The sequence below is a fragment of the Ochotona curzoniae genome, unplaced genomic scaffold (assembly GCF_017591425.1).
Source record: "Ochotona curzoniae isolate NIBS_2020 unplaced genomic scaffold, NIBS_Ocur_1.0 scaffold_4683, whole genome shotgun sequence".
NCBI classification, from domain to species: Eukaryota; Metazoa; Chordata; class Mammalia; order Lagomorpha; family Ochotonidae; genus Ochotona; species Ochotona curzoniae.
The window spans coordinates 27693380-27713936 of NW_024467121.1; the positions used below are offsets into that span (position 1 = coordinate 27693380).

The following is a 20557-nucleotide window of genomic DNA, read 5'->3' on the forward strand; positions in this document are numbered from 1 at the left end:
TACTGGTACAGACAATGGCTGACAGTCCAGCACCAGATTGTCAAGACATATTAAATCTAACAGCGAGCAGGTGCCAGCCAAATCAGTCAATGAGTTTCAAACACCGAGTTGTTTCACATTAGCAGGTTATGAAGCTAATGTTTCACATTTACAGGCTACTGCTTAGTATTTTTTTAAATAAGAAAAAGAAATAGAAATGATTAAAATAGAAAATAGAGCATTTCAAAAAGTTTTTGAGGGCCCAGCATGATAGCCTAGTGGCTAAAGTCCTTGCCTTGCACACGCCAGGATCCTATATGGAAGCCATTCGTGTCCCGGCAGTCCCACTTTCAATCCAGCTCCCTGCCTGTAGCCTGGGAAAGCAGTTGAGGATGGCCCGAAACCTTGGGACCCTGCACCTGAGTAGGAGACCCAGAAGAAGCTCCTGGATCCTGTCTTAGGATCAGCACAGCTTTATTCATTTGCAGGCACTTGCGGGGTGATTCATTGGATGGAAGATCTTCCTCTCTGTCTCTTCTCAATTCTGTATATCTGACTCACTAATAAAAATAAATAAATTTCTAAAAAACACTTTTGTAAAACTGAATTAAAATTATATTCATTTTGGTATAAAATGCAAAATTTGAAATCGTTGCATTTTTTGACAGTACACACACACACATATACATTAACTTCAAATTTTTGTACCAACATTATCTTAATTCCACCTCATGAAACTTATATGGTCTTAACTTCTCACTACCTCCTCACGTTCCCATTTTCCTATAAACCAAAATAAGCATGTAAAGCTCTGTACCGTACCAAGGAAATGACTCTTGCTGGGGGTCGCTTCATTCTACATCCATAAAGAAGAAATCGTATTGGGAAGATATATTCTTTTCTTATTAAAATGTGAGGAGGCTGTGTGAGTTTTATGGTTATTTGAGTAACTAAGCAGTCTATTAATGACTTGTACTAAAATTCCATTACAAATTTTATAACCAATAAGATGTAACCAAATAAACAAACATTTGTTCAGCAATTAGGCTGCAGCTATTATTTTTAATGGAGCATGAAGATTATAGGTTTTGGGTGTCATTGTCATTCCTGCCAGTTCTGGATGTCTTACCAGAGACAGAAAAATCAAGATTGTTGCTACTGAGTTCCCCAGGCACTCACATGCATTTCAGGAGCACAACGTCCTAAAAGATCAATCAACGCAGCATAAAAGGTCATGATGGCATTCCCCATGTGGATGGTGTCATCTTCGTCCTCTTCTGTGTCACTTTTGTAGATTATCCAAAAGAAACATGAACCAATGATAACTGACATTTCAAATTCATGAAATATTTCTGATACCATTTCTGATAATATTTATTATTATTTTGATACTTTAAACATAAGTTTTCAACAAGTAGCCTGCTATGTTTAGAGAGCAATAACAATGAGTTAAATATCTTCTTTTAAAAAGATGAAGAATTGTTAATTTGATGGATTTTATCAATATCTGGTGGAAGAGAATGCAATAAAACAGAAAATAAGCAGTGGAAATAATCATGTAAATTTACTTCTGCAAAAAGCACATATGCATGGAAAAGCGTGACAAAGATATAGTCTAAGGAGAAATAAGGGACACAGTACAGCACTTGGCCTTAAGGTACTGCTTTGTTAATGCTCTTTCATTTACTTACTTGCCTCTTTGCCAACTATATTACCTCCCGCTCCATCTTTCACAAATAGTTCAACATGTGTCCCACTTGCTCTATGCATTAGGAACATAAATGCTTCATCGTTTTTCTGATGAGAAGCAAGCCTGGATAGCCATGGAGGCACACGACCTACTCCACAGCAGCTCAGCAGAGGGCTGCCTCAGCTAAATGCAGATGTCGTCCTAGTCACTGAGAGGTAATGGCCGACAATCTCATTGCTGGGTACACAAGAATGTTCCCAGGGACTCGCATTCACTATTTGTGGTCCTGCTCCAGAGATTCTGATGCATGTTCTACCACCAAGAGAACTCAATGACGTCCTGCACATTCTCTGTGGCTAACTGATAAACACATAACTGCTGTACATGGTGCTCAGGCAGAGTGCTCATTCTTACCATCACAATATCAAAAGAACATCTATGCTTCATCTATCTGTGGAGGAACACAGCTTAGTACTCTGCTTCTTTGTTCAAAAACTTGCTCCCAATAAGCCATTATAAATGCTTCCCAACAGAGCCAGTAGTTTTGCTGAAAGATGTCCTAAAGATGACACTGATTTCCTCAGATTAAAATATTTGCCTTATGTCTATTATTGGAGTCAATTAACAATGTAAGCAATATGGAAACATAAGGTAGTGACTATTTCTCTATTATGCTATCAAGCATTTTACTTCTCAGCATGACATTCTTTTCTAGAATTTAACACCACAATAATCTAGTACTCCATTCTCTTGTCATAGCTCTTTTATATCTATTTTCCCCAAAATTCATTCTAACTACCTCCTCTTCAAAATACCAACCAATCCAAAGGTTTACCTACAGTCATTTGGCAATGCATTAAGCCTCAATTTTATTGGGGAAAAACATAACACGCATTTTCTCTCTCAACCTGAATGTTTCTCTAATGAATCCATATGATCTTCCTTAGTTCATATGCCTCATTTGGCCTATCCCAGCAACAAATTTCATCCACCAATTCCTTCCAAGTTTAGTACTAGAAGTTACACTGTGATTAACACAACGAAAGTATGTTCCATAGACTTTCAAGTGAGAGAGCATAATTACTTCTGGGGATATGGATTAGACTTACAGCGTTTTACTGGAGCCACTAGTTGGCGAGGGACCATCTCGGGAAGGATCCTCTGCTATTTTGATGGCTTCTTCCATGGCTGCAAGGAGACCATTGCCACCTTCCCCTCTCAGAGCAGGACCAAAACACTCAGGCCTCCGAATGAGCAATCTAACCACAACATTCGCATTTTCTTCCACACTTTCCCCTAAAGTCAAATGGGAAAGATAAAAAACAACAAAAAATAACTACACAGAAATACTGGGCAAGTAATGTCACAACTGTTTCCTATATAAGAGAAAAAATTTAAAGCACAAAAAAATAGCAGCAGAGCAAAATTTAACATGAGTAAGTACCATGCAGACAAAATACAGTGAGTCATTTTTCCTGGTACTTATAATTTTCTAAGTAAAGCAAAGTATTTTGTAGTCTTACATGATTTCATCGTTATTTGTTACGGAAAATTATTAAAATCCAACTGTTAAATTTCCTGGCAATTTAGGTATCTAGAGATTTTAAATAAAAGCAACATCAAAAAATGTATAATAAACCAGGGCTATATAAAATTCTCATTTACAAAATATGAAATTTCTTTACTATTATTAATTTCCTTCATGAAAATGTTAGGCCAGATCCTTATGACATGCACCTGTTTGATACAGTTTTACTACTGCCAGAAATGATCTCAATCAAGTCCTACCATTACAGAAGACAGCAAATCTAAGAAAATCAAGATATCTTTCTCCTTCAACTGGATTCCATCCAATATCTGGATAACCCTTTGACACCAACATCTGACAACTTTGCAGTCCACAACCAGCCAAATAGCGAACTACCTAGAAACAAGATGAGAAGCAAAGTGTTATTCTTCACAAGAAAAAACGTCTAGACACTTATATAAATGGTATTCTCAGAGGCTGACTTTTTAAAAAGTACTTTTAAGTTACTTTCAGATTTTATTTTATTTCACTTATCTGAAAGAAAATGAGAGATACACAGAGACAGAGATGGACAGACAGTTCCCATCTGCTACTTCACTCCCCAAATGACTGCAACATCCATTCTGTCAGTTGAAGATGAGAGCCAGGAGCTTAACCCAGTATTTCTAGATGATGTGCACTAAGAGACAGCTAATCAGCAGTAGAACTGGAACTTAAGTACAGGAATTCTCTTGTGGGATGCTCCCATTCCAAGCAGCTTTGTAATAATTATGGCAAATTTCTACGATAATCAATTCTTTCTAAACCCAAATGCCATTTTTTCAATATTATCAAACTCAAAATTTCCTCCTTAGCTGTACCTCTTAACACATTTTCTATTAGATGGGTATTGGTTTCCTATGATATTTCATATGTAGTTTAGCTTTCAAAGATATTCCAAAAGAAATCATTATCAATGTTAGTAAGACTGTTAAAGACCAGGTCTTGACTCCCACTGAGCTAGGTGAAAGCTGTGTCTGGGTGCGTACCAGGTAACGCTGGGCTATAACAGCCAACAACAAGGACCAGAATGGGTATGGTAGGTTGAGCAAGGCCACTGTTTTTACCAGGGCAGAATGTGGACAAAATCAACCTGGGCCAATGACCCACTGGTGTGCGCAAGAACTGCCACTGGGAGGAGACTCGATGGAGGAACTTGGGAAACTCCTTCATTGGGACATAGACCCTGCAGGAGAGTACAAGAAGCAAGGCAAGAAGCAACCCAGACCACAACAGGTTACAGTACCTGCCGGCATACATGTGGGTCATGTCTGGGGACGAACCAGTCTGGGCCAGCTCATAACACCCACTGGCACATCTGAGAGCCAGTGCAGGGGACAGGAGGAGCCAGATTGGGCCACAACACCAGCCAATTCACATCAGGATGGGGACAGCAATTAGATTGGGCTGAAATAGGCTGCAGCCCCCACCGACAGAAACTGGAGTCATGCCAGCCTAGGCCAAACAGGGGCCAGGTACATGAATCCCAGAAATTGTCTCAGTTCATGGGGTCCACATTGGTGGTGGGGGATGGGTTCCTGAGCCCTGGGGACAGGGGGATCTAGGACTGTGGGTCACTTGGTCCAGATACTGGGGCCCACCTTCTAGGTCGATGTTGGTTCTGTGAACCCTAGGGTGGGGAATCTGGTGAGGGCCTGGGTCTCCTGATCCGGGTCTCAAGGCTGGCATAATAGCTAGGTGTCAGGTTGGTAAACCCCAGGGGTGGGGGAATCCTGAGATGCTTGGGACGCCTGGTCCAGCTTCTTTGGCTCACCTGCAAGAACATGTTCTACTTAATAATGAAAAAGGTGGAGCAGTGTACACAGGCCCTGATGTAAAACAAGATGAATGCAACACATTTGGTGCTATAGTAGAACAAAACTAACTTGACAACAACCACAAGCAAACCAAGAGGGCAAATGATCTTGGTGAATGGAGCCAATGGACACTGGGAGGGTGACATCATCCTTGGATCGGGGAAATCAGCATTTCAGAACTATCTAAGCCACTTGGACAGAACCCTAGGAATATGTACACATTGAGACTCTTGGTTGATATGAGGTGGTGGTTCCTCATCCCTGGGTACTGGAATGTGTGGAAAGTCATGCGTGGTTTTCCCCTTTGTTTCTCCCCTTCCCTCAGGAACAACAGGAAATGGCAAATTTGGAAGTAACAAATTCACCCAAATTTCCCTAAACCTTGATCAATCCCATCCTGAGTAACCATATAATAATTATTTTTTAAAATAAAATAAATTTGAAAATTAGAAAAAGAACTAACTTAGCAAACAATTATATCCAACTCAAGTGAAATCAGCTGTTTGAAAGAAATTAATGTGAATAATCATATTTGATACCAACTACATTGAGATATCATTGATATGTATTGAAGTCATTTAATTAAGTATAAAAATGATGAGTTTGGAGAGATTCAGCCAGGTTTGAAAGCATAACACATCGAGATACGACTTCTCATCAAATGCCAGACCTCCCCTGTGACCTCACTCACCAACTGTACGATAATTTGCTTTTTATCTGTACAAATTAGCTTATATTTTCTAGAACATATACACATGTAATCAAACAGCAGATAGCTTTTGGTGCCTGACATATTTTACTCAGCATAATGACTTTGAGATTCATTGTGAATGTCATCTTACATTCCCCTGTACATGGAGTACCAAAGTTTAATTAATTAACTTATATTTGGTGAATATTTGACTTGCTTGTAGTTTCCAGCTATAACCAATAACAGGGCTGAAAGCATTGATATTCAAGCTTTAATGGACACATTTTTTTTTCTATTGAGAAAACTCCTAGGACAGAAAGGCATGATACATAGTCTTTGGTAAGTACAAGTTTACCTTGCTAGAAAATATTAAATCACTTTCCAGAAAGACTCCACCACAGTTCATCCAATAGTAATAGATCAGAGTCCCAGTTTTTTCCCACATCTTCCTCAAGATTTGGTATTTCCTTCCTTTTAAATATTAGCCATTTTGCTGGGCATGTGGATAAAAAGCATTCTTAAAATTGTATGAGAAGTCTTGTGAGATAGGCAAACAAAGTTACATGATTGAGAACTGGCATGTGAGAAGGTTTGTGGGAAGCATTTCCTCTTGGATTTGTTCAGCAGGTCTATACTGTCTGGCCACTACTGATGTCATTCTCTAAGACCAGGACGGAGCAGTCAACAGGAGACAGAACGCTCATCTCATGTGCATCACATTACGGCAGGGAGCAGATTTAAGAATATATATACATACCCTTTAGTAAAACATAACTATTTTAAACATAAATAAGTTAAACCCACATGTATTTTAAACAAGCATTTATAGATATAAGTCAAGATGTATTTATGCACATAACACAGATACATAGTTTTCCAAATATTGAAAATAAAGGAATAACAGAAAACACAGAACTTTAGGAATCTGGGAAAAGGATGAATCCTGTTTAACCAATTTTAAATGCAATGGAATGAGAAGTGCTGCCCCAGAAAGTCACTTTGAAGCCATGGCCTGCCAGATTCTGTAAAGAATATTAAAGGATATCAGGGATAAGCATTTGCAGGCCAATAGGTGCAGAGGCCGAGGGACAAAGCACACCGCCAATGGCAGAGGCACAAAGCAAAGTGAAGTATCAAATTTGTGGGATTAGACTTTGAAGGGGTGGTTGCCAATTCCTTTATACTTACTAGGAATCAGACAGGAAGCCTTTGAAGAATCCTGGACAGAGAAACTAACACCATCATTTCTAAGAAGACTACTGTAGTTGTTAAGCTAAGACCAGACTCTCAGAGGACAGGGCAGAAGTCGGGAAACTACTTGAAATAATTAGTAAACTGCTACACTATGGGGAACATTTCTCTATAACTTGCCAACATATGTGTGGCATAGTATAACAGAGTAACAGGTCTCAGTATATTGCTAATGCCCTGACTGGAATATATAACTCTACGTATGATAGGAATTATGTTTCATGCGTTAAAGAAATATCTTAAGAAATCAAAGGTGCCTGAGTAAAGCAAAAGCAACAACAGATATCATGGAAAATACGTCAATGTAAAAATTAGAGAAATATAACAAAGGATGGAGGAGGGTAGGTAGGCTCATGGGCCAAAGAAGGGTAGTATGGGAAGTTTTAACATGCTCCTAAATGTGTATATAAATAAAATGAAATTTGATCACCTGATATAAATTTATAAAATTAAATATTGTTGAAGTGAGTCCACGCTGGTCATATGTAAAAATTACTTACATATATAAAAAGCACTTGGGTACTGAGATATACTTTAATTCAAATGCCTTCCTCTTCATAAATTCTTATTATAATATGTCATATAATTATGTATAATGTAGTATACAATATATGACATATAACCAATTATTATACTATACTATACCTATAACATATTAGTTTTTTAAAATCTTGAGGAAAAAAACTATGACCAGTATAATTCATAAAAACCAACAGGGAAGGAAGTTAGCTTACCTTTTCCAGATCTGGTTCACGCAAAGCTAAGGCTAACTCATTATTATCCATCACTGAGGCTGCTGCCACATCCAGCGGTGTGGAACCTCTCATGGCAGGTGAGGCTGTTAATTCAAATGAAGATGAAATTAAATCTGGAGTATACTACAACCATTAAAATATGCTAATTGTCAAGTGTAATTTCTAAATGCTATCATACTGTACTAATCTAAATTATTTGCATAAACATTTAACATATTTTCAACAATTTATCTTATATAATTATTTATGTAATACATGTGTGATATGTGTACAACATGATCACTGGAAATATACACACGTGGCATGGGTCAATTGAGCCATTTAACACACCTTATCACACATACTTACTCTCAGTGATTTCTAAGAGTATTATATCCTACTGTGAGCTATAACAGTCACGTTGTACAGGAGATATCTTAAATTACTCCTCCCGTGTAACAAAAATTTTGTGTGCTGTGACCAACTTTTTCCAGACCACTCTTCCTGCTTCCTCCCACTATAATCACCAATCTGATATTTGTTTCTGTGAGATCAACTTTATGGATCCTACTCTTAAGTGATAATACAAGTTTCTGTCTTTCTGTTCCTGGCTTCTTCACATAGAATTATGTCCTTCAGGTCCATCCATGTTGTCACCAATAATGTGTTTTCTTTCTTCTAAAAGAGTGAATAGTACTTTACCATACATGAATACACACCATTGTCTTTATTTGTTCTACCATTGGTAATAGACACTTAGGCTTATTCTATATCTCAGTGGCTATGAATAAAGATGAAATGAATATGGGAACACAGAATATTTCTTCAGCATTTATCTAGTAGTGGAACATATGGGTGATATGACATTTCTAAATTTAAGATTTTAAAGACTTAATTCAAACGCAGAGAGAGAGAGACTTTTGATCTACCAGGAGTGCTGGACTCCACCTGGATGCCTGGGCCCAAACACTGGGGCCATCTTCTGCTATTCTTCAAAGCCCATTAGCAAGGGGCAGAATAGCCAGAATTTGAACCAATACTTCTAATATGGGTTGCTATCATCACAGACCATAACTTAACCCCGGTGCACCACTACTCAAAGGCCTATTTTTTTCATTTCTTGAGGCATGTACATACTGGTTTTGTAATATGGATCTACTAACTTGCATCACCAGTAATTTACAAATGTTCCTTTTTCTCTACATCCTTGCCAGCATTTATTTTTAATCTTATGAAAGGTGGGCAGACCAAATCTAGGAATTGGAAACTCAACCTCAGTCTCTGATTTTGGTGACAGAGACCCACACACTTGAGTCATCACCTGCTGTCTTCATGGGGATGGGTTACTGAGACTGGAATCAGGATAAAGCTAGGACTCAAACCATAACACTCTAACATGCGACACTCTGACATGAGACATAGGTGTCCCTGTGCATATCCCAACTGCTAGCCTAGTCACTAGGCAAAATATTCACCCCTACATATTTTTAAAATAACCATTCTAATTATAGTGACATAATATCTCATTGTGGCTTTGATTTTCATTTTCCTGAGGATTAGTGATATTAAAAATGTTCTCATTTATCCACCATTTTTACATCTTCTTTCGAGGAATGCCTATTAGGTCCTTTTCCACTTAACATAAAATTTATTGTTGAACATAGTAACGTGCACTACTTTTACCTTAACAATGAAATGCAAGTCATAAGTTTACTTACCAAGACCAACACTGCTGTTCTCCAGCAAATAACTCAGGTGATCAAACATGGCTTTTTGATTCTGCCTACTTATACGACAGAAGTAACACAGAAAACGGCAACAGTTCGCCACCATCTTTGGAAAGGTGATTTCCTATGTGAAAAGCTCTGGTTAGATACTGCTAGTAAACAGTGTTTATAAAATTGAGTTTACTGCACAATCAGTAATTGCAAAAACATGGAAGCAACCAAAATGCCCATCAGCAGAAGATTGGATAAGAAAGCTTTGGTTCATCTACTCCATGGAATACTACTCAGCTATTAAAAAAAACAAAATGCAGTTCTTTGTGGCTAAATGGGCACAACTGGAAACTATAATGCTAAGGGAAATGAGCGAATCCCAAAAGATTAGATACCACATGTTTGCCTTGATTTAACCTGTAATTTTTTGTTTGGTTGTTTGTTATTTTTTGAACCTGTCATTGATACTGTCTCAACCCAGAAGTTTCGAAGAATGGAACTTGCATTATTTTTAACATATTGTTTACCCAATACTATGTCAATTAATTCCATAATGTTGTATATTGATACTGAGGCCTTGTTGGGGCTTTTAACTGACCGGATCTTTACTCTGTTAGACCTATCTTCAGACCATAGAAGGTCTCCCCAAGAGGCCACTGAACTTATCTGGACAACAAGACGCTGAACTTTATGCTAGGCATGTGTTTGCAAGCAATGAATCTCAACTGAACTTGAACTGTGGTTATGCAACAAGGTGGAGGAATCCACCATGGGGGGAGGGGTATGGGAGGGGTAGGGAGAATCCCCAGCGCCTATAAAACTGTACTACATAATACAATGTAAGCAAAAATAAATAAAAATAAATAAATAAATAAAAATAAAATTGAGTTTACAAATTGCAATCTCAATCACATTTTCTGTCCATGTACCCCCATGCAAGTCAAATCTCCGATGTTCAACGACTTTCAGATGTGTAGGAAACCACTCACCTAGACTTTCATCTACTAAAGAATCAAGTCTAGCACTAACTCAGAAATCTAGTTATCATAATACAGTTGACTCTGCAATTACTTTGCAGCTTTATACTAAAAACAATGTCATGAGCCTCATGAAAAAAGCAGGCACACTCAGTTGCAACTCATAACACTCCTAGATGGGCTTTCTTCGGAAACTGTGCATCCTGTGTAATTCTGTCCTATAAAATGGGGATAATATGAACAACTGTACCTATAGTAGGTAAGAAGGCAGAAAACTTATTGAGGTAATTTCTGAGAAATTCACAGTTCAATAACTGGACCCAAATAAGAGAGTGTTCTTCCCCGCAATGTCCTCATTATTACAGAGATCCCAGGGATACACAGTCTCTGATGCACACACTCTTGTCTGGTGAGACAGGTACGCTAACTGGAATGCTTGTTAGCAGTGCTCCAGTGAGCACACCTTCCTCAGAGCCCACACCCTCTCATAGTACACTGAGCTCCCAATTGTCCCTCCTTAGCAGAATATAGTATCAATGTTTCTAGGAGTACAAATTGTAGACAAATTGAACATTGGAAATATAGCATCACATTGTAAAAATACTTCTTAAAATACAGAATGATATTTTCATTATCAGTTTATAAAATGGTGGTGATTTATATGAATGTTTGATTCTACTAATTTCATTTTCAAGAACTTTAAGTTACTGTCACTTAAAAGTTCACTTTCAACCCCTAATAAACACATCCCCAAGCATTGCAAGTAAATCTTGGTAAATACCACAAATTTGGTGGAATCCACTCTCATCTGAATCAACATGAATAGATGGGTCTGGAACATGCTTTTGTTATGGACATGTAGTATGATAGCAACAAAATTTTAAGATGTTAGAAAAGGCTAGACTTTAAAAGTCTCTAACTATTCCTTAAGTAAGAGTAATTTAAGAGACAAAGCATATAAAGTTTTTCCAATATCAACAAAGGACACAGCTCGTACTACATCAAACTCTCAAGTTTTGAGGTCCGGGTGCTTTCTTTCAAAACATGTGTTTTTTTTTTTTTTTTTTTTTAAAAAGAGTCCTCCTAAGAGGGTTCAAGAAACTTTTATCTGCCAACCATCCAAACAACTAAGAGGGTTACAGCACACGGGATCCCAAGAATCAAAAGTGTTCCTTTACCTTGGACTCACCACCACCAAGTACATTCACCATCACCTCCATCACCGTCTCGTGCATCCCCAGTGCCCTCATGAGGTTGGGGTGCTGGTAAAACACTTTATTATTCATGATGTCCCTAGAAAGGACAATGGAGGGGCAGGAGTAAGCATTTAGCTCAGAGAATAAGGTCCATACGTCTTCTTGAGATTTTCACAACTCTTTTTAGAAATACAGAAATATGACAAGTCCCAACAGTTAAGTCCCAAATGTTAATTAATAAACTTAATCGGGTTTTCCTCATAAATACAGATAAGTCTACCAAAAGTGGTACACAAGTCATCTGTTATTTTCAATTACAATAGCTGTACTGAAACATATAAAGCTTGTCCATATGAAATATATTTTGGACAACATGTCTTAATCTTATGGCTATGAAACCATATGTTCCAATTATCTAGTATACAAATATGAAGCAATGCTACACCATGTTATATAAAAATTTTTGTATGAAGTATGTCCCTGCTTTTTACACATGAATAGTGTTTTTAAACTTTTCTTCTGTCAAATACATGTATGAAAATATGCTTTAGTGGAATTTCCTATTATATTCTTATTCTGTGGAAATGCTTTAAATATATATATTTTCCAACATAAAACAGCTATGTGTTAAGTCCAAGGTCAAATAATTCAATTCACTAAAATGTACATTCAATTTAAGGAAACAGTGGATGGTAACTTAAATGCTTCAGATCATCACTGTATAATTGTAATGTAGCAAAATATTTTTAAGAATATTCAGTAAGATGCATCTGTCACTCCAAATAGATTCCTGTTGACTTTTATTTTTAAATAAATCAAATCAGTACTATCTGTAGTATAAGAAAATTTGGCAGAGTAATACCAAGAAAATAATATACAACCTACAAGAAAACTGGGAATCTTCTGCTCAGACCTGATGTCATAATTGAATCACTCACATTTAGTCATAAAATTTTAGTTACTTGTACTATCTCATGAAAGTTTAATAGTATGAAAGTTTCATAATAGCACAAATGAAAAAACTTTGGAGCCAAGTACCAACAGAAATCTAACTTATTTCCTGCAGGGTGAACAAAGGCACCTTTTCTTTTTCAAACAGTACCGTATAAAACCTGGCAAAAATTTTTCAACTTGCAATCCACAGATTTAAATTTAATAAAAATCTTTTTGAATGGAGTCACTTTAATTTGGAAACCTTGTTTGTTTCAATTTTAAAGAAAATGGATTTATGGTTCTACCACTCAGTAGATAGGCTGGCATGTACTAAGCAATTCCTTTGTATAAAATATTTATAATACTAAAATCTCTTATCATTTTGAGTCTGGTCATTAATGAGTTATTCATTTGTTAATGATTCAAAAATTACTCTTGTGAGTTTACAAAAGAAGAAAATTATCTCTATTTCCTGAATGACTTCTAACTTTCTAGTTGGTTATAATGACTTCTTATAATCTACTTAAGTTAAATATTAGTACTCAGCAAGACCCACACTCATATATATTTATGAATAAGGATCATGCTTCTTTTCTTCAAATAGGTTTTTGTTTTCTCTTTCTTTAGGTCAAATGAAAAGTATTATCATAAGTTTGTAACTTATTCATATAGTAGAATTTTATAACTTTACATACTTCAAAAGTTCATGATTGCTATTACTAATCTGAGTTCAAACAGATAAACAAAGTAAACGAATTGTACATTTACAGCCTTGCCTTTCTCCTCAGGATTACTTTTAGTTCTGTCCAAAAAGGAGGTTTTCCTCGGTTTCATTAGTTTTATTCTCAATCAATGAACTGGATTTATTTGATCACTTTTAGAGCTTATTTGTGCTGTGTTATTAATACAGCAACTTTTATTACATGCTCTCGTGCCTGATTTATATAATTATATTAGCTGTTTTTAATCCTAATAACATTTTTCTTCATATTTATAAATTCTACCTACCAAGTTATCTTTGTTTATCTCATAAGTGTCACTTCTTCTACATTTTTCTATCTTGATTTTATTTCATAATCCCAAGCTAGAAATACTTAACAATGATTAAATTACACATACAGAAAACACTAGTTTATGCAGTAAGACTCATACAGGAATCTTTTCCCTCTAGAATATCTTTATTCCTTACAGGATAGCCTTTAAAATCAAAACTTCATAAGGTCGTTCAGTGAGAGGACATAATTAAGTGCTCTGCAACACTTTGCCTTCACTCTTAACATTTGAAATATAACCTGTAATTTCAAATCACACATGAAGGCAAGACTCTTTGACATTGGATCCTCCAAAGAGGCATCTCTTTCTCCTTCCTTTCCCAAACTCTGGCAGATACAATCAAGTTCTTGACCATTTCCTCCTAATGGTGCTTTCCCTCCATCTACTAGATTTTAATGTGATTATATTGTCTGATGCTGTTGTATGACTACACTCTTTAAGATAATGGCTATGTTTCATTCCACCTTAGTGACAGTGATGAACTAAGAAATCAATCACCTTATGTTATTGATCAATTTTCTTATTTAGCTTTAAAACAATCTCTAGAGCAAAAGTCTATTTAATAGTAATATACTCCAGAAAGTATATCAGCATTAACATACCTATTGCACTCTCAAAAACTAAAAAGAATTTATAGTACGCAAGGTTGCTAATAGTCAGATAATTTACCCCAATCCACGGATCATAAGCTTCTCTTCTTCTTTGCCCATTCTTACACTCAGCAGAGAACGAATTTGACCAAGAGATGCCAGGAGGTTGATGGTATCCTCCACAGAGACACCATTAATAGTGTAGGTCTTTGGAAGAGCCCGGACCAGACCCCCAATGCCATCATACTGCCGATGAAGTAGCACAAACATGGCTCTCACCAACTCTGGGTCCTCTATGACTGACTCTTGAGCCCATCGAACCATGGTCTCAGAAATCAATTGCTGAAGAGTGGCTGCAAAGTGATTGTGGATAGTTTTTAAAAGGCAATTAGAAAGAAAAGACACATCACTTAAATATGTCATGTCTATACTCCATGGTCCCAAATGCTTCTCTGTATTTGTAGTAGAATTGATGCGGTTAGCTATATTTCAGACAGAAAATCAACTTCATTTGAATATTAACCATGCTTTAATAAAGAACACTTGTGGTCATGTAAAAAAACATGTATCAATCACCTTTAAAAACCATTTTACCTTAAATTGGCTATTTCAAAGTAACAATTATTTCAGATTTGCACTTGACATAACTAAAATTATGACAATTAACATGAGATGTTCTACTACTTTCACTTCCTTTGTTCCATTATTTTTCTTCCCATAGCTCTACTTCCACATATTCTTGTGAAGTTATGTCACAGAAATTCAAAGAGTGGCCTGTTCAGTTAATAGTCTCCTGACTTGAGACATTTGCAATAGTGACCACACTGAGTTATCCATGTATTTACATTCATGTAACTTCCTGTCCTCCAAAGACTTCGCTTGCACGGTTTGATTAAAATAAAATGTTATTTCACGAATAGAAGGTGGTTAAAAACATAATGTGCAATGTTTTAAGTAAAAGCAACATAAATTTCCGAACCTCTCCAAATAATAGCAAATTTATCAAAAGCAAAGAAGGGCTGATATACTATAGAAACTTTAGAATACTTTAGAAACTTTCAAGGCAAATTTTTAAACTATATATTATCCAAGTGAAAACAAAGCTATCAATTTAACCAAATAAAACACATAGATAAAATGCCAATTTATCTACATATTTCTCAATGCTCTTCTGTCACTTTTAATAGGTTAAGACCATGAGCTTCTTAATAACAGAAAGTGATTCAGAATAAACTATGGACTCTGACCTTTTAAGACAAACTGACTCGTTTGACTATCACTTGGCAAAAATCAATTTAGAAATAACTGCACAGATAAAGGTTTTGCACCAGAAGTTATAGTATCAAAAGGAGTGTGATAGTTCTAGTAACTATTTTTTTTGTCATAAAAGCCCTTAATATGTTAGCAATGCTATTTATACTTAAAATCAATTAAGTAGTGCAAGTGAGGTAATAACTAAGCTACATCTCTCAGTCCCCTTCTGGATTACTTCCAGATAGTGTGTTTATTCAAGAGACTGAATGCTCCAGAGGGCTTATCTGATTTCAAGGTATAGCAGTCAATACCCTTAGTTCAACAGGATCAGATGAACCAGAAATACCTATCACTGAGAAAATACTTTACAACCTAGATTCAGTTTGATCCATTATCTCTGTTTATTTTAAGGAGTCATTTGATTCAATCATATTTAAAACCTGCTCACATAATATTCGCACGTACAAGGTATATCACTTCCTTTATCTTTTCTCTGTATAGTTTCTGTCAAATAACTACATTTTTATTTCTCTAGGAAGCCCATCTACTTTTCTTTGCTGCTATTTTTCAATACATTACTAAAATATTGCTTGATGCTGCTGTTTGCTTCTGGGAGTTAACAGCATCTACTTAAGAATCTGTCTCCTGAAATTTGCAGACGCAGTAGTATCCTTGATGGGTTCATCCAAGTACACTTCTTGTTCAAAGGGTGATTAAATGGCAGCTGATGGATTATTTTCCTAGTGCACTTTCACATTGCTTACAGGACTTCTTGGAGTCACTTTCAACTGGTTTTTCCGTTTGTTTCTTCTTCAGGTAGGTCACCTTTTCTACCAACGAAAGCAGACGTCCTCTAATTGTTAAATCACTGTTTCCATCCAGAGACCCATCTTCATCCAACTCAATTCCTAGTGTGAAATAAAGACAGAGTAAGCATAACAACAAATTTCATCTTAAAAAATATATATTGGGGAAAACAACTTTAAGGTCCTGCAACTTTTTCCATCCCTGTTTTGGGGCAACATCTAAACCATTTGACAGCACTTAGTCAAACCGTCTTGAGTACTAGCATGAATAATGCAAGATGCACTTCTCAGCCTCCCTTTCTCCTTTCTCTTTTTCCCTGTTTCAATGTCTCCGGTGCTATCAACAACCAGGAAAAATAATAGAAAAACCAAGCACAGACCAAAGAGACTCCTAGAGTAGGAAAAAAATCTGTTATTTGCCCTGACCCTTTGGCATTTCTACTTTGGATATCATCTATTGAGAACTACAGCCTTGCCTTGTCTAACTGGCCACCCCTGCCTCTTTATCCTCATCTCATGTTTCTGAAAAGGTCCATAAGTGAACAATTCACCCTTGCCTGGAGCAGACTACTTTCACCTCTTGGTTGCCACTACTTTGTCTTCAGGATCATACTATTAAAGCCACGTTCATCTACATATTACAGCTCTCCAAAGCAATACTCCAGCGTCTTTATCCCATTGTTTGAAAAACTCTAAAACGCTGTTCTTAATGTAGCTGATCTGGCTGCAACAGTTTTGGAATTCACTGAACAGAAACTTCATTTCACTTAATTTTTTAGTCAGAATTGTGCTGAACCAATTGAAATTTCTATGGTACTATCTATTGGTTCTGCTGTTAATGCTTGGTGATCTTCAATAGGGGCATTGAAAGATTACTTTTTCGCTTACAAATTGATATGGATGGTTGGTGGCTGTGGGCTTCATGTTCATTATTATCTTATCCCTCTGAAAAGCATCTATCCATTTCTCTTTATAAAAGATTTATTACTTTTTTTATTAGAAATGTGGATTTGCAGAGAGAAGGAGATACAGACAGAAAGATCCACTGATTCACTTCCCAACTGGCCACAGCAGCCAGAGCTGAGCTGATTCAAAGCCAGGAGCCAAGAGCATCATTCAGGTCTCCCACACAAACGTGAGGTCCCAAGGTTTGGGGCCATCCTCCCTTGCTTCTCAGGCCACAGGCAGGGAGCTATTTAGAAAGTACAAAGCCAGGACATGAGCCAGCACCCATATGGGATCCCTGCACATTCAAGGTGATGATTTAACCACTGAGCTATTGCACTGGGTTTACATTGATTCATTTCTTTTTCTTCTTTGTTTTAATAGTAAATTTATTTTATTTTGATGATATTTACATAATTGAGAAGGAGGTACATCCCTGTGGACCACTGATTTGGGTGAGGAGGGCCAAGGCATGGGGGAAGGTGGGTGAGACAATCACTTTCAATTTTTTCTCTTCCTGTACCATGAGTAGTGGGGAAAAATGGGGAGATTTCTTCTCGGCATTGTTCCCATAAACTTCAAAAAGGATAAGTTATTTCAAGAACCTTCCACTCAAACATCACCATGAATTTGTTGTTTTTGCTTTAGTGTGAATTCATTCAGCTGTGATAAAGGCTTTTTTCAATTTTTTAAAAATCTATCTGAATAGTTGTTTCATAAAATTCAGTATCCATAAAGTCTTTCATACTACTTAAAACAGAGCTAGTCTATTTTTTTTCACTGAATCTCAGAACTTATCTAAAGCATTCACTAAAGAAAAATATCTACATATCAAGAATACTCAATTTCATTTTTAAAATTCTTAAGTCAAAGGGAAAGCATATTATTGTCATTAGGTTTGAGTGACTAACGCATGCTTCAATGCAAGATTTCCTTAGTCATTCATTACTTTTAAAACATACATGCTGCTGAATTTTCTATAGCAATCTTAAAAAGTGGTCCCTTTTTGTGACTAAATTATTTTGTTCCTTCAGAAAAATTCTACTGATGTACAATTGATAAATTAAAAATGCTGCATATAGTGCATTCATCACCTCAATTGAAAAACAGAGGTGCTTCTTTCATGCTTTTGTTTTTTGTGCTACAACAATGCTTAACATAACATCTACTCTTAAAGCCTCACATCACAATAATGTGATTATGGGCCCAGTTGGTGTAGGAGATGTCTAAAACTGATTCCTCTGCATAGCTGAAACTCTGTATTAAAAGCTATGCTGGGCCCGGCGCGGTAGCGCAGTGGTTAAGGTCCTCGCCTTGCACGCCCGGAATCCCATATGGACACCGGTTCTAATCCCGGCAGCCCCGCTTCCCTTCCAGCTCCCTGCCTGTGGCCCGGGAAAGCAGCAGAGGACGGTCCAAAGCCTTGGGACCCTGCACCCGCGTGAGAGACCCGGAAAAGGCTCCTGGCTTCGGATCGGCATAGGCATAGCATCGGCCGTTGCGCTCACTTGGGGAGTGAATCATCGGATGGAAGATCTTCCTCTCTGTCTCTCCTCTCTGTATATCTGCCTTTCCAATAAAAAAACAATAAAAATAAATCCTTAAAAAAAACATACTGAATAAGAGTTGTAACTGCCGAACACCTTACCACAATGTGTCATTAAGTCTTCATGGAAATCCAAGAGTTGGTCACGAATTTCTTCAGGACATGGACATTCACTTTTGTCATCTTTAAAATTGAGAAGCATATTTATCTGAAAATTTGAAGAAACAAGAAAGAGGGAGAATGAGGGAGAAAGAAAAGATTAATTCACAAACAGCACAACATAAATCATAAAAGATGCTCAAAATCTGCTTTTGAATACTCATAACTTATTGCTCAATTAGCAACAAAGCATTGTCTGTTACTTAATACAACTACTGCCACACAATAACTACAAGTTTCACAGACTGAAAAATAGTCATGTAACATTGACTCTTCCTTCTCAATTCCATGATACATTAGACTCCTACACTTTCAGAATTACCTAAGTGATCTAAATACTATTTTTAGAATATTTTATTAGACTTCTCTTAAATTTCAACTTCTAACAATTGCCTATACTCTACATTTTAAAATTCTTTGTGACAACACAGCTACAAATAAAAAAGAAAATCCACAGTTGTACAATATTAAAACCAGCATTTCAAATCAAAACAATAACAATATCCAATAATTTCTTCACCTCAAAGCTGATGATAGGGCTGTTTTTTTTCTATTTTTTATTGAGTTTTGTGCCTAGATATATATTCTTCCAATCAGAGCTATAGGGCAGTTGAAGTCTCCAATGGTGTGTGTGTGTGTGTGTGTGTGTGTGTGTGTGTGTGTGTGTGTTTATCCTTTTATAGCTATTAGTTAGGGCTTCCCACATTTTCATGCTCTACTGGTCAGTACAGACGCATCTGTATTCCTGACCAATGCACAGCTATCATCACATGGTGTCTCTTTAGTGATTTTCTCCTCTCTAAGCCTACTTTATATGACAAAGTCACTCATGCGAAATTTCTCTTTAGGTGAGTGCTGTGGCACAAAGTGTTATGCTACTGCTTGGGATCCCTCCTCCCATATCAGAGAGCAAGACTCCCAGCTCCTTTGCTTCTGATTCAGCTTCCTGCTAACACATCCTGGGGCAGCAGATGACACTCACAGGCTTTGGATTCTGTCAGCCATATAGGAGACTCAGAAGGACCTGGCTTCTCCCTTCAGCCTGCCCCAGTTCCCACTGCTGCTGGGTTTGGGGGGAATGAACAAAGATACGGATTCTCTCTCTTCTCTCTCTCTTAAAATAACAAAATATTGTTAAACTACAACTAAGCAATTTCTTCATAATACATGTTTTATTATCCTTTCATTGTCAGTCAGTATTTTACTTGAAGTGAGTTTCTTACAGACAACATATAGTTGGGATAAGTTCTTTAAGCCCATTCTGCCAATTTCTTCTAGTTAGCATCTTTATTTACACTAATATAATTATTCATCATCGATGTTGCTTAAGATCACCATTTTACTTGCTTTTCACTTGTTCTCTGGTTTATTTTTTTCCACTTGAAAATTCTGAGCATCCTATTTAGGTTGTCCACAGCATTTTCCCATTTATTTCTTTTTTCTCTGTGGCTGACCTAGATATTACCTGAAATTACTTACATATTACACATACTGTACACACACACACACACACACAGAGTTTACTGCTATTGACTTTTACCAGTCTGATGTAAAGTTTACTTCCCTGCATGTTTACTTATTCTTCTGTTTTAAAATACTTCTTTTATAGTTCTGACACACATTGAGCCATATCAGGCAAATTTTTGCTTCA

The 20557-nt window shown here is 36.7% G+C and overlaps 1 protein-coding gene across 1 annotated transcript in view; it reads right to left on the bottom strand.

Moving 5' to 3' along the window:
• Nucleotides 1-20557, bottom strand: part of RYR2 (ryanodine receptor 2) — a 603900-nt gene that overhangs the window by 164692 nt on the left and 418651 nt on the right. Inside the window, exons 39-47 of the mRNA XM_040967818.1 lie at nucleotides 18850-18955; nucleotides 16215-16358; nucleotides 14276-14549; nucleotides 11603-11717; nucleotides 9448-9580; nucleotides 7730-7833; nucleotides 3458-3593; nucleotides 2779-2965; nucleotides 1159-1264 (exon numbers count right to left, since the gene is read on the bottom strand). Coding sequence (XP_040823752.1) covers nucleotides 1159-1264; nucleotides 2779-2965; nucleotides 3458-3593; nucleotides 7730-7833; nucleotides 9448-9580; nucleotides 11603-11717; nucleotides 14276-14549; nucleotides 16215-16358; nucleotides 18850-18955 — 1305 coding nt within the window. The remainder of the gene's footprint in view (nucleotides 1-1158; nucleotides 1265-2778; nucleotides 2966-3457; nucleotides 3594-7729; nucleotides 7834-9447; nucleotides 9581-11602; nucleotides 11718-14275; nucleotides 14550-16214; nucleotides 16359-18849; nucleotides 18956-20557) is intronic.